We start from the raw sequence: 14504 nt of genomic DNA, 5'->3' as shown, positions 1-14504 counted from the left end.
CTCAGGCCAGACTTATTGCCAGAGGAGTGTTTCCAGGTAAAGACTGGGCTTTGGCTTTGCAGTTCAAAGAATTCTGAATAGAAGGCCCAGACATGGGAGGATGAAGGTTCTCAGTGTAGCTCTGTGCTGGCTCCTAGGAGACTCAGGTGGAAGGGCTCCGAGGGGCTCCAAAGGGCTTGCGGTACCTGGTGTTGCTCTGGCAAGAGGGCCTACCATGTCAGCCCCTCTGCAAAGAATCATACTGGACCTGGCACCCAGCCTTGGACTCTGGAGCCGAGGCAGGCGTAAATTAGAACATGCTCTGTAAATCCCACTCTGCAACACCATGCACATGGTGTGCTCAGTTCCGGTGGAGGTCAAACCAGGTGCACAGGGACACAGCCTGGACATGGCTCACCTAAACGCGTGTCTCTGACCACATTCTCTGAGGGGCTTCATTAGAGGGGGTGGGGTCAGGAGGATAAGCAAAGGGGGAATGACTAAATAAACAAGTTTACCCTCATTTAACTTCTATGTAGAGTACATCATGTGAAATGCTGCGCTGGATAAAGCACAAGCTGGAATCAAGATTGCCGGGAGAAATATCAATAACCTCAGATATTCAGATGACACCACACTTATGGCAGAAAGCGAACAAGAACTAAAGAGCCTTTTGATGAAAGTGAAAGAGGAGAGTGAACAAATTGTCTTGAAACTCAACATTCAGAAAACCAAGATCATGGCATCTGGTCTCATCACTTCATGGTAAATAGATGGGGAAACGATGGAAATAGTGAGAGATTTTATTTTATTGGGCTCCAAAATCACTGCAGATGGTGACTGCAGCCATGAAATTAAAAGATGCTTGCTCCTTGGAAGAAAAGCTATGACTGACCTAGACAGCATATTAAAAAGCAGAGACATTACTTTGCCAAAAAAGGTCAGTCTAGTCAAAGCTATGGTTTTTCTAGTAGTCATGTACGGATGTTGAGAGTTGGACCATAAAGAAAGCTGAGCACTGAAGAACTGATGCTTTTGAATTGTGGTGTTAGAGGAGACTCTTAAGAGTCCCTTGGACTGCAAGGAGATCCAACCAGTCCATCCTAAAGGAACTCAGTCCTGAACATTCATTGGAAGGACTGATGCTGAAGCTGAAACTCCAATACTTTGGCCAGCTGATGTGAAGAACTTACTCATTTGAAAAGACCCTGATGCTGGGAAAGATTGAGAGTAGGAGGAGAAGGGGATGACAGAGGATGAGATGGTTGGATGGCATCATCAGCTCAATGGACATGAGTTTGAGTAAGCTCTCGGAATTGGTGATGGACAGGGAGGCCTGGCGTGCTTCACATGGGGTCACAAAGAATCAGACACGACTGAGCAAGTGAACTGAACTGACCCTCATCATAGTATGTCAGGCAGGGCTTTCTGCCCATGCGTTAGGTTTGCCCTAGATAGCCGAGGTCTGGAGGTTAGTAAGAGACAGATAGTGAATCACTACTAGCAAATCGCTCACTCGGGTCATGTGATTACTTCTATCAATATACTATAATGGCTTAGTATAAACTGAACTCTCCTTCATTTATTCTAGTAATTACTTCATCCTGCTTGACTTCCACAAGTGGGTGTGGATTTGACCGGTATTGATTATTATAGAATGTATAATGACTCAATTTTTTTAAAAAAAAGACAGTTCTCAGCAAGGTTCGATGTAAGCTGAAAAATGAATGGCTTCCACTAGGGAACTCTCAGTTCATTTCAGTCGCTCAGTCATGTCTGATTCTTTGTGACCCCATGGACTGCAGCACACCGGGCTTCCCTGTCAATCACCAACTCCCGCTTGCTCAAACTCAAGTTGGTGATGCCATCCAACCATCTCATCCTCTGTTGTCCCCTTCTCCTCCCACCTTCAATATTTCCCAGCATCAGGGTCTTTTCCAGTGAGTCAATTCTTCCCATCAGGTGGCCAAAGTATTGGAGTTTCAGCTTCAGCATCATTCCTTCCAATGAATATTCAGGACTGATTTCCTTTAGGATTGACTGGTTGGATCTCCTTAGGGAACTCTAAGCAGGACTCAATCCAGTTACTATGCTAATTTAAGACTGAGTTCATCTTCATGGTTTATTTATATATTCTAAAAAGTAATGAAATTTATTTTTGGTGAATGGTGTGTGGAATCAGTTCCACCATTTGTAGTCACACCTCTCATGTGTGTATGTTTATACATGTTCACGTATATGTGAACAGAATGAATGTCTTTCCTACCTTGGTCACTGGGCAAGCATGGCCTGACCTTTCAAAGCGCATCTTCAGTGTCATCACCTCCCACGTGGAACTAACATTTCCTTCCTTTATGTCCCCACTGCATCTGTATTACTTGACTGCCTTGATTTCAGAGACAGATTCATATTTCTCTTGGCACTCCCAACACCAAGCAGAGTACCTGGTACTTAATAAGTGATTCATAAATTCTTGTTGAATGTGAACTACTGCTGAATAAATGCCACCTTTTGTTGCTTTCTGATCTGCCACCATCAAGACTGGAGTTTTGAGCGGCATTTCTGGTACTGAGAATGGGATTCCCTGGCTTCACTTATTTGTAAGACATCTGCCCAGGACTGGGGGTACAGTGGCTGTTAGCAAACAGGAGGCAGCTACTGCCAGTTTAAGAAGCAAACCCAAGATCTAGGGCTTTTTCCTACAAGGGAGCTAATTGGCACAGATGAGATAGGAGTTAATGGTCCCTTGAAGGACAGTTAATTAGCATATTAATGGAGTTCTGTTTATACTTCCTTTGTAGTCATTTGCTATTGCAGCACCCAGTGCCACTGGTCATTGCTGCAAAAAGTGAAATTCAGTTTTAAAACCAGGGACTAATGACTCTAATGAAAGCCGCTTGTTTAGTTCAAAGAAACAAGTAATTAGAGCTAAAAGCAAAAGTGTAAACAGAATCCCAATTAATGACTTGGCACATTGTTGTTCCCTGCTGTGGCCCTTAGCTGAGGTTCAGTCCTTGGCTTTCACAGGTATAAATCAGCACACACACACACACACTACACACACGAATACACATGAATGGAATGCTTTCTGGAAACAGGGAGGACTGAAGGTATAAATGGAGGCGTAGTTATGAAAAGATTAACCCTTTCCCTGACCCTTAGCCAACTATCCAGGTTAAGCCCTTGGAAGAGATGACCCACCTTTTTGCACGAAACAGGTGTGCTAACAGTACTTATTCAAAAGGGCACTTTACCTGAACTTTGCAGGAAACCTTCACAGGGTCTCCACGCTCAGGACGAAAGCCAACAATCTAGCAAAAGAAAAAAAATTAACAGATTTGACAGTAAAAAAGTAGGGCTTTTCTAAATCCCCCTAGAGTCATCACTTCTTTAGGCACAAACTTGATCTATTTGTCCTCTCAGAAATGTTACAGAAAGCAGAAGATGCAAAATATCTTCAAAGCTACACAGCTCAGCTTACTCCTTGTTTTATTTGTGGCTGATATTCATACAATGGCAATTGCAGCAAGATTATCCTGAAGGTGTAAAGAACGTAATGGTGTCAAGAGGACAGCATGCCTGATAAGGCTCTGCCACCCCAAGGCATGGCGGGAGAGGAGGAAAATGCGTTTCTTGTGATATAAGAATTGCCCCCCACACCACCTTCATGTCAGTCCCCTGTGCCAAACAGTTCAAGATCTCATTCCTGATACAGGCATCCAAGGGCAGGTTCAGGGGTGCTGGAGAAGAATCCAAATAGAAAATGTTCAGGGAGAAAAGGAATTATTACTTGGTAGGTTTATCCAGGTGTTTGTATTACTGATGCTCTTGGTAAAAATGGCCAAGCTTAACAGTGTATAAAGACAGAACCCAAGAGACGTGGAGTGGCCAGGGCCTTCCTACCCAACTCATTCACTTTTCATCACCAGAGTATCATGGGCCAATATACCCGGTTCATCTTTAGAAGGATGCAAGGCTGTCCAGTAGAGTAGCCAAAAGTTGGGTCTTCCAGGCCAGAGCAGTTTTTCAGGAAGGAGCGCTTAAATTGGCAGGCCTTCTTGTCTTCATCCTCATCACCGTCTTGGATGAAGTACTGGCCCGGGGGACAGTCTACATTCATTTCCTCTTGAAGACTGTCATTGTAACCTAAAGCACGTAGGGGTGGCAAAGGGTCACGTTAGGTGCTGCAGAGAGGGCCAGGTTTTCAGTAGTTCTCCCTGGCTTCCTTTCCCCAGCTTACTTGTGCTCCTCTGAAAGCCCACTCATTCTGTCTTAGAGCCTGTGACCTGGCATCAGGGGCCCCAGGCCCTTCAACAACATCTCTCCAAGAAGCCTTCTGGGCTAGTCCCCTAGCCCACTTGGATTGCCTGTCCCCTTGCTTCTCATTCTCTTGGAACTTCTTCCATATCCATCTCTGGATTGTATTATATTTGTTGCTTTATAACTCTTCTCTATTTTCCATTATTTCTTTTCTGACATGGTAAATTGTAAACGTGGAGGGCTGCCTCTTCTATTAATACTTCTGGGAGAGGAAGAGGCGCATAGTAGGTGGATTTGGGAAGAAGGATTGAGTCATATCAAGGCATGGGGTATACATAGAAGCAAAACACGGGGGTTATATCTCTTTAAGTTCAGTCTAGGAAACCTCTCTTTGAGGTTGATCAGAAGCACCCAATGCAAGAAGGTGAAAACTGTGTTGTGGAACAGGAGGAAGCGGGAGGAAGAAGAGGAGGAAATAAACCAGCTCATTCTTTATAGAGGGAAGTTAGCGCTGAAAAATAGAAACTTAGGTTGAAAGACAGGAAACAATGACAAACGTAGGGTCTCCACTGAGAGGTTGAGGGGGTGAGGGCTTGTCTGCTGAGAACCGAGGCACTCAGAGTCAGTGTCCCTTTCCTTGCGTGGAATTTAGCATGTGCACAAGGTACACGTGGCTTCCCTGGTGGCTCAGCTGGTAAAGAATCCGCCTGCAATGCAGGAGACCTGGGTTTGATCCCTGGGTTGGGAAGATCCCCTGAAGAAGGGAAAGGCTACCCATTCCAGTATTCTGGCCTGGAGAATTCCACAGACTGGGGTCCATGGGGTCGCAAAGAGTCTGACACAACTGAGCGACTTTCACTTTCAAGGTACAGGTATCAGGGAGAGGGCTGAAAAGGTCCGCCTCTGAGCTGACTGGGCTACTAGATGCATAGAACTGGGCTTTAGAAATGACTACATTACTCCCAGTTTGGTTCTCAATGATGAAGTCCAGTTAGTCCTATTAGATCCAGCCTCCATGCATTTATGTTCCAAGTAGCTCAGTTTTTCAGAGGAGATTGTGCCACCAGAGGTAAAACTCCAAAAGTACTGCTGGACCCTTATCTAGACAGACTGTGACTTGGGCTTGATATTAGAAGCAACTGGGAATTTTAAATTTATTCTATTAAATTTTAAATCTTAGTTATGGCTAAGCTTTTATTTTTCCTTTGACAAATCTACATTCAATTCAAGGTTTTGTTTTAATCTCTCTCTTTTTAAAATCTTTTTTTGAAGAACAAGAACTATGTTCAAATAACTTTCTAAATAGAAACTCTAATCACGTGTTCTTTGTTTCTCTTGAGGGTGCTCCTTTAAAAATAATGTGACATGGGCATGACCCTTATTGCAAAATCTCTGTCCTCACAGGAATGAAATTGATACTCTGGGATGTCTATTTCAGAGATGTGTTCCTTTTAAACAGGGCATATTATCTACACTTAGGAACTAAAAAATCCAATGCTTTTCCTAATGTCCCCCACCTCTGTCATCAGGTCAGAATTGATATTTCTGCATCTGCTGTCTTAGAGGAATTTCCTCAGCAGAGATTCTGATAGTACATTTGCAATAGCTCACAAGCATTTTGAAAGAAGAGACGATATTGTGCTGGCTATGATGCCCAAAATATTTTGGGGAGCCAAAAAATGGGACTCCGTGGATTCAAAAAGAACCATGCCCCTCTCATTTTACAGGTGAGGATTCTGAATCTCAGATTTAATCAAAATGACACTGATACAAAGCTGAGTTTCTAATTCCTGGTCATATGGCAGCAGCAAAGAATTGTAAAAAGCAGCACTTCTCAAGCTTTAAAGGGTGTAAACACCACCTGCAGATCCTCATTCAGCAGGTTTTGGTAGAGCCTGAGATTCTCCCTTTCCAGCAAACTCCCAAGTGATACTGATGTTGCTGGTCCCTGGCTCACACTTTGAGTAGCAAGGGTGTCAAGAACAGAAGCAAGGGTTTAAATTGAAACACTGGTTCAGCTACTGGAAAACTTTGATCAGATTTCTTCCCCTTTCTGAGCCTCAATTCCCCCATTTGTAAAATGGGGACAATAGACTCTGTGATGCAGGGTTAAAGTTCAGTGACAACATTTATGCATTTAAACAAGGCTTCCTATCACATAAGAAAATCCTCTTAGTTCAGTGCATGTTCTGTAGGCCACCCCTATCACTTGGCTTCAGCCAGGCCAGGACAACCAAACCAGTCTAACTGGCTTTTCCCCCACAAATAATAGGTGCAGTTGACCCATGGATTTACTTTGATAGCTGGAGAAATACAGAGACTGTGGGCTCTATGTTTAACCTTAACCAAGCTGCTACCTCAGTTTTCACCCTGTGTAAGGGCTTCTCAGAAAGCCATTCATTTGCCCCTGAGAACGTTATCTCATGATACTATAGAGATAGGCATCTTGAATGTTGGAGTGAGTGCCACCCAGAGGTTTGTCCTCCAACTCCCTTTTGGACTGCTATTTAAATAAAGAGCCTTAAATAAAGGCTCTTTAAGAGCCTTTAAGATGGATCGTCTCCAAGAAATGAATTCTCTCACCTTGAGAAAACACAAGAGATAAGAGTCTTCCAGTTCTGGAGAACACTCTCCTTTTCTCATCACCACCTGCCCCCACACCCCAGAATTATCTTTTGTAATTGATCATTATTGAGCCATCTGGATATGTCCAAGACATAACTAGGTGCTCTAGGGTATTCCAGAAGAGAAAGCAAGTTCTCTGTCCTAATGAACTTATCACCTTACTGGTTTATATGCTTTCATATAAACATATAACTTACCATCTTTGGCTTTATATGCTTTAAGGCAACATACAATCACAAACCACAATAGTTTTGATTGTATCTACAGGTGCTGAGGGGGATGCAAGGTAAGGGAAAATCAGAATGGGCAGTGTTAGTTAAGACTGGGATTTCAGAGCCAAGTGATTTTTGAGTTCCCACCCATCACCTTTCCAAAGATATTCTCACCATTCAGAGGCACTTACCCTGGAGAAAGCCATTTAGACTAATCACATAATGCTGCCAAGTGTCAGGTTCAGAAACGTTGAAGTTGAAGTTAAGGCTATGGGCGAAGGGTCTGATCATAACTCCTGGCAATGAAAACAAGTCTTGGATATATTAACCCGTTCTTGGGATAATTTTTTGTATCGATTCCCATGAAACCATTCCCCCCAACCCCCTCCCAGGCAATCAAAATGAAAAGGACCATAATCTGCCAAGTACCATTTTACTTTTACTCCTAATAATTGAATCCCTAAGTCATTACCGGGAAGAGCCAAAGTTAATTGAGGCCGAACATGCCGTGCAAGCAGATTTCTGTCCAGGGTGTTCGGACAGCTCAGGGTATTTGGGCACTCACCAGGAGGCTTCACCCTCTCAGTGAAGGTCGGCATGTAAGGACTGATGGTCAGAAATAGCGTGTACATGCAAAGGGTGATCACAGCAGCCAGGGAGGCATAGAAGAAGAAGTAAATGACTAAGATCAGGCCTGCAGAAAAATCAGAGGGGAGGGGGGTCAGTGCTGGCCAATAAGCCCTGCATTTGCCTTTGAACTCACGAATCTCAACCAGCGCTAACACGTGACATGGCTTTTTTTGTAATTCCCCAGATTCAGTATGTCCTTGCTTATTCAGATTTCACCGATTTGAAATTGGTGAGAATTGCGTCAGAGGTCTGACTGCAGTTTTACCTTTACAGCATCTCCGATGGAAGGGCTTGCTGAGCAAATGATGACCATGAACGAGATTACAGGGGAACAGAGTTTGAAGTACTGCAGAAGGCAAATTGCTTGGGAGTCCTCTGGTCTATGGGCGATATCCTATGTACAAATCATTCTCTGCTATTCATTAAAGCAGGTGTCCTAAAGAGTTCTAGTCACTTGGTTCCAGTGATTATATATATTTGCAAGTGACGAAAACAGCATTTCTTTTCACATAGCCCATAATTCAAACTTTTGCTTCATTTCCACTGGACTTGCCTTTAATGAAGGCAAAGCAAGGTTTCACTTTATGTACTTCAAATCTTATTCATGTTTGGCAAAAGTTTAAGTGACTCTGATTTCAAAAAGAACACTAACACAGGATGGGGAAGGAAGGAGGGGGCAACTGTACTTATTGATAGCTGCCACCTGTGAGCTCTAACTGTGCACTTGGCAAGTTATAGAACTTTTGGGCACCCCCGATTCCTTGCAGATAAAACAGTGATAAGTTTAGCACTTCCCTCGTATTCTGATCTGTGTCCCTAACAATATTTGAAATTCAGCCTTTCCTTCCATCCTGTGCTGATGCTACCATTTCCTAGCTGTTGGATGTTAGACATGCTATTTACCTCTCTGCGCCTCAATTTCCTCATCTGTAAAATGAGGATAATAATAGTACTGACTTCTTAACATTGAATGATGCATATAAATAGCATAGCACAGGGCCTGGCAGACACTCAGTGCTCTATATATGACACTCTTCATCACTGTTAATATTATTATTGCCATAGTTTCCAGAGGCACAGTTGTGTGAATTCTCCCTCTGTGGGCTGGATCAGGACCAGGTTTGCCCCGGGATTAGGCAGCACAGAATGAGTGAATAAGCATGCCCCTCTTTGGGGCTGTCTCAGAAAATAGCATCTAACTCTTCTCACAGCAGTGACATGATGTCAGAACTATGGATTTGAACCATATCATGAGCTGGAAACTGGAACAAACTACCTAACTCTGCTGTACCCCAAACCAAATCCAAATGTCAATTTTTAAATTGAACCATGAACCAAATAAAATTAACGGCCCCCAAAAGGAGTCAGGAAAAGGAGAAAAAAATTCCTTAGGAATTTAACTGGAGGTGAACCTTTATGTTTTCTAAGATGCACTAAAACGGAACTGGAATATGAACACCTCACTTCAGCTGGAGTCCCCGGAGAAGAAACAGCAGCACCTTGTGTGCCTGTGGTATTTGGCTGGTGCCCACTGGCTGGCCTCATGGGATGTGCCCTCTGCCTCCTCCTCCATTCTCCATTGCTCTACCCCTGTCCTCATCTTGGCAACCCATCCACAGCCGGAACCATCCTGGGGGACCAGAAGGCTCAGTTTCATGGATGAAAGGAAAGCAATAGAAGACAGGTACATTCCCCTGGAGACATCTTCCTTCTTGCCCAGGATGTGTGGCTGGGAAGCTGTAGATGGGAGAATGGCACTAGCAATGTGTCCCCTCGGCTTTGCCCAGGAGTCTGTGCCCTGGAGCCTGTGATAGGCTGTCTCAGCTACACTGTACCACCCCCACCCCCACCCCCAGCAAAACCAAGCACTGTACCCACCCGAACCCATTGATCCCTCCAACCTTTTCTGCTCCAAATATCCAAATTTTACTTGGGCTGCTCCTCTAGGTAATCCAGTGTTCGCCCCTGAATGCCCCACCCAAGCTTGGATAGACAATTATATCTTGAATAGACAAGATACCCGCAATCCCAACTCTTCAGTCCTTCCACTAAAATACCCCATCAGGTCCTGAGGCCCTTACCCATCAGGGCCTTGCTCACTGCTAGAGTTCATGAAGACAGTGTGGTGTTCTGGCAAGAGAAGGAACTCCAGTGTTCATCCAACCTGGGTTTGAATCCCAGTCCTACCACTTATTAACTGTCACTTTAGGTAAGTTACTTACTCTCTCTAAGCCTCAGTTTCTGCATCTGTAAAATGGGGACAATAATATTACTACCTCATAGACTTCTGATCAGTACCCAATAAAATAACATATAGCTCCTATGAATAGAAGTTGCCCAGCTATAAGAGGAAAAGCCCAGAATATAATAACAGGCTGGATAAATATGTCTGTCCTGTTGGCGTCCAGGCTGGACAGGGTTAGTAAGTGCTTAATTGGCACCTAGTTCTCAAGCAAGAGGACAGCAAGGCATGTGGTGGCCTGGGCATCAACATCACTATTTGCCCTTTGCCCAGGGTTAGCCTTCTGAGACCCGCTTCCCAGAGGCTTGGATGTGCAGTGTCCCCACTGCCACATCTCCCCTGGACACTCGAACCTTCCTCCCTTGTCCCCATGTATTGGCTTGTGGATTCTTTTCCACAGGCACAATTTGGGTCAGCTTATCTGGTTAAGTTCCAATGGATGTTTAAGGGTTAACACAGGGCTTCCTCTCCCAGAACCACACTTGCATTTCACAAGGCCTGTTTTTCCAGTCCTCTTTAGGCAAGCCAGAGACAGCTGTGCCCCTTTTGGAGCCCCAGTGAGTGTCCTGCATTTGTCTGCAGCTTCCAGAATGTCGGAATGTTCCTTGAAAGGTACATTTGTTCCAGTCTAGAGTTGAGAGTTCGAGGGATGGGCAGGGGTGGGGCTGGGAACTGAAGAGGGGTGAAGGGAGGTGGGTGTTGTTTGGAGCCCCATACCTGCTATTCCCAATTCCAGGAAGCGGGGCTGGCCGTTTCACCCTGACTGAGCTGAACTAGAAACATCAGCTACAAAGGAGAGAATTCTCAGTTAAAGGGGCCTTTAGAAGGCATGGACGTCAACTTCAGCAATGTAGACTCTTGGCACTGGGGGACTCTTATTTCACGCATAGACTTATCTGTTTTTTCTTCCACAGGTTAACTGAGTTCAGACCAGCAGCTGCTCTTTTCCTGGGATGTGCAGAGAGTGTGGCGAGTATGAATTTTACCACAAGCTAAATCTCCTGAGAAGCATCAGCATTAAGAGTTCAAGAGGTGAGTAGGAGGGACCCTGGGAGAGGAGTGCTAGGGAAGCTGTGAAGTAACAAGTGGTGGCTGCATATGGATCGCAATTCTGCCGTGGATCAAGAAATACAGGAGCTTGGGCTTAAATCGCTAGAAATGATCCCTTTAACCCATTTCTCTCTTAACACCCTGGAGCCGTAGAGCACCCACAACCTGGGGCCAGTGGCAGCCCTAGCTATCCTTGTCTGACATTATGGGGTGAAATGATGAGACTGTACAAACACTTGGTCAGGTTAGCAGGGACCTGAGTCTCGTATCCTAGGAATAGTCTTCTGCGTAATACTTTCGATTTTACCATGTTCATATCTTATCAGAGTCTCAGGCTGCTCCTGTGAGAGAGAAAGGGAGATACTGCTTCCCTTGTTTAGCAGGTGAGGAAACTGAGGCTCAGAGAGGATAAATGATGAGCCCAAAGTTACAGATAGAAAATGACAGGGCTGGGGCTTCCATAAAATCTGTGCTTTTTCATCTCATTCTTACTGTCTTTCTGCACTACAAAATGCTGTTGAGCCCAGTGGATTTCAGCTACACAATCGTCTGTTCACCCACTTGGAGTTTGTTCTGATGAGATCTGCCCATTATTTCCCTAGGCGTTGATCCGGTTACATGAAGAGCTAAGAGAAGTTTGCAGACAAGCCCATCCAACGTGTGGTAAAGGAGTCCTGGATGCCAAGCCGAAAGCAAAGGACACCCGACTGGGGCATTGGGACCCCTGGGACTTACTCCAACTCTGACCTGTTCGGGCCAGAGATGTCCTTTTCTCCGGATCCCACAGGTATTCATTCACAATCTGCAGTTTCCGCCACCAGGCACTGTCTGTTTCCTGACTGTCTTTCCTATCTTCTTCCTCCTTCTCCTCCTCTTCTTTCTCCTCCTCTTCTTCCTCCTCCTCCTCCAAATCAGGTACCACCATCACCCTAGCCTCCTCTTCTGCTTCTTCCTCTTCATCCGCTAAGTAGTTCTGGTTCACTTCATCCTGATCATCCTGAAACAGTGACAACACACAACCCCTTTTTTTGGAAAAGAAAATTTCCCATGGCACATCCCACCAGTCAAAATAAATGAAAAACAACTCAATATTTGGAGATGCTTCAGATGTCCACTTACCCAGAAACATACCTGTTGTTACAAGAGGCAGATTTCTTTCTCTCTGTTCTCTTGCAGGAAATATTCTTTCTATGACCCATTTTGACCCAATATTCTTTCCATAGAGGTGCAAGTGTTATTCTCAGCTGCAGGCATTTGGGCTGTTCCCCTAGGACTGTTCATGTCATTACTCTGTCCTGGGGCCATGGCTTCCTGTTAACTTTGGCCTGTCAGGGCAGACTGAGCTCAACACTGGAGGATGGAGGAGTTTTAGACACTTGTGTCTGTGATGCCACATTCTCAGTCCACGGCAGCTTTGTCCTAACACTCTGGATGCTTTCAGCTGCTCACCCTCACCATCCTAAGTTGTGGCTAAAAATAGCTTAGAATAGACATCAGGAGGAAAAGCCAGCTGCTGTACCCCCCCTCAAAACTTAGACTGTCTTCCTCACAGAAAAAAGAGATTAGGGGTGCAGTTTTTGCTCCTTCTCTGACTATTGCCCACGCTGGAACCTCTGCCTGCCAGAAGCAGGTTGGACAGACCACCTGAGGGCTGGGACAGCAACTGACATTTCCTTCGCCTTTCCCACCCCCAAGCCCATACCCTTGGCAGAAATCTGGGCATGTAGGAAATGCTCAGCACATATTTGTTGATTGACTGATTGCAGCCATTACTTGAGATCTGAAACTGTAATCTTCTCCAAGTGGTTCTAAGAAAATTAAACAAAAAAGAGAAAAACCCAGACTTCACCAAATGGTATTTCAAATGCCTCCCAGCCACAGGCTGGCGAGTTGGATCTCTGCTCTTTGTGGGTCTGCCAAGGCTCATTGCAGCAGCAGAAAATGAGGCCACCCTCCCTTCTCTGTGCTGTCCAAATCTGAAGAGCGGCAGGGCCTGTGCACCTGTTGGGGGGATGTGTCCAATGATAGAGGCCAGGGGCTCCATGCCGCCCTCTCCCTGCCTGATTCCTCAAAGGCCATTTAGAGGACACTCAGCTGAAAGGGCTGACATGGGGGGCGGGGTGGGCCAGAGAGCTGGATTGTTCAGGATCCGTAAAAGTGATGCAGAATGACAAGGCTCTACTCTCAGCATTCAGTCTGCCCAGTGCTGTCTAGTTCTTGATTACAAGCACTCTTGAATTGCTCTTGAATTTGTTCAAAGGTACAGTCTTATGTCACGTGTGTATCAGACCTGACGGGGACCTTGAAGATTCACTTGTCCACGTGAGGCCCAGAGAGGCAACAGGATGTAGCCAGAATCACGCAGCTAGTTCAACGATAGAACAGACTCTGAACCCATGTCTCGCAATATCCCTGACGATGTTTCTCCCCTACCACTCTGAGCGCAAGAGCTGAGAGGTGGTTGAGCAGACTGACAGAGCACAGCAATGTGTTAGATTCTGTGTTCCCAAGAGGCTGAAGGTGCTCACAACTGGAGATCTCTAACTCTGACAAGGACTCACGGGGTAAGGCTTAGGAAAATAAACCCCCATCACTCAATGTTGAACGGATTAATGCATGTTCTTAAATCTCTTTCACTTGTGTGTGAACATAGGTACCCATTTGACCTCCAGAATTACATTCTGAGCACCTGGGGTGGGGGTGGGTGGGACGGGGCCATAGTTTCTAACTCTTTGATGGCCCTCCACAGCTTGGAGCCTGCAGCTAGGTAACCAGTGGGCACGGAACAAACATCAGTGATAACTGCCTGGCTGAAAACTCCTGAACCATGCCCTCGCCTAGGCGCTCATCCGGACTGTAGTGGGTAGTCAGTCATCCTGGCCTCCAGAGAATCTGATGTAACTGAAAATCTTGGAGAATTTGAAGTATAACATTTCAAGGTGAAGGAGTTTCTATTCCCTTTATGTTTTCGGGAAAATCTCCTTTCCTCTCCTAGTCGCCTGTTTTGCCTGCCCTCCACCCCTGCTCCACAGAGGAGGCAGCTGGCTTTGGCCTCTGCCTGATCTTATTTGTAGATATGAGCTCTCACGATAATCCCATTAAAGATGGCTTGTCATTAAAGCTTTACCCTCCCGGGAAGAATTAACCTTCTCAGAGCTAATTTCCCCACAGCTCTCACACCGCCTGGGCTTCAGGAACTGCAAATATCTTTCCCCCTTGCCCCAGCTTCCAGGTATAGAACCTCACACTGTACAAGAGGGGCACTTTGGGGGGAGCTCAGTGTTTCATGGAACCCAGTAGGGAATCCTTTTGTAATGAGAGGGCCTGTTTTTGTCTGTTTCCTAAAGTGGCACTGACCTCCTGTGATAGTGTGTGTGAGTGTGCAGAGATGGAAGAGTGGGTGTGTGCTGGGGCCGTGGTGTTGCCCTAAAAGGAAAGAGTCTGAAGGGCAGAACATGGCTCCATTTTGAGCATTCTAAATATATAAACATATAAACAAATACATA

The 14504-nt window shown here is 45.3% G+C and overlaps 1 protein-coding gene and 1 long non-coding RNA gene across 9 annotated transcripts in view; one reads left to right on the top strand and one right to left on the bottom strand.

The window, feature by feature from the left end:
* The window catches only part of ATP1B4 (ATPase Na+/K+ transporting family member beta 4), a 41792-nt gene that overhangs the window by 25716 nt on the left and 1572 nt on the right, over window positions 1–14504 (bottom strand). For 4 of the 7 annotated variants that reach the window (XM_015105031.4, XM_027963554.3, XM_060407632.1 and 1 more), the window contains exons 2-6: window positions 11734–11995; window positions 7642–7770; window positions 7268–7372; window positions 3929–4125; window positions 3234–3290 (exon numbers count right to left, since the gene is read on the bottom strand). In XM_015105031.4, coding sequence (XP_014960517.1) covers window positions 3234–3290; window positions 3929–4125; window positions 7268–7372; window positions 7642–7770; window positions 11734–11995 — 750 coding nt within the window. The remainder of the gene's footprint in view (window positions 1–3233; window positions 3291–3928; window positions 4126–7267; window positions 7373–7641; window positions 7771–11733; window positions 11996–14504) is intronic. The other 3 variants (XM_060407634.1, XM_060407633.1, XM_012107348.5) reach the window with 1 other exon arrangement.
* On the top strand, window positions 86–13821 carry LOC106991994 (uncharacterized). Of its 2 annotated transcripts, none has more exons than XR_009598793.1 (5): window positions 86–744; window positions 9135–9390; window positions 10459–10560; window positions 10878–10980; window positions 11601–13821. It is a non-coding gene; the product is annotated as an uncharacterized LOC106991994 (long non-coding RNA). The 2 variants fall into 2 exon arrangements; XR_006058235.2 differs by having other exon boundaries at window positions 10863–10980.

Source organism: Ovis aries, chromosome X (genome assembly GCF_016772045.2).
Source record: "Ovis aries strain OAR_USU_Benz2616 breed Rambouillet chromosome X, ARS-UI_Ramb_v3.0, whole genome shotgun sequence".
NCBI classification, from domain to species: Eukaryota; Metazoa; Chordata; class Mammalia; order Artiodactyla; family Bovidae; genus Ovis; species Ovis aries.
The sequence above is the reverse complement of the archived record's forward strand: the minus strand, read 5'-3'. Positions and strand labels throughout refer to the sequence as shown.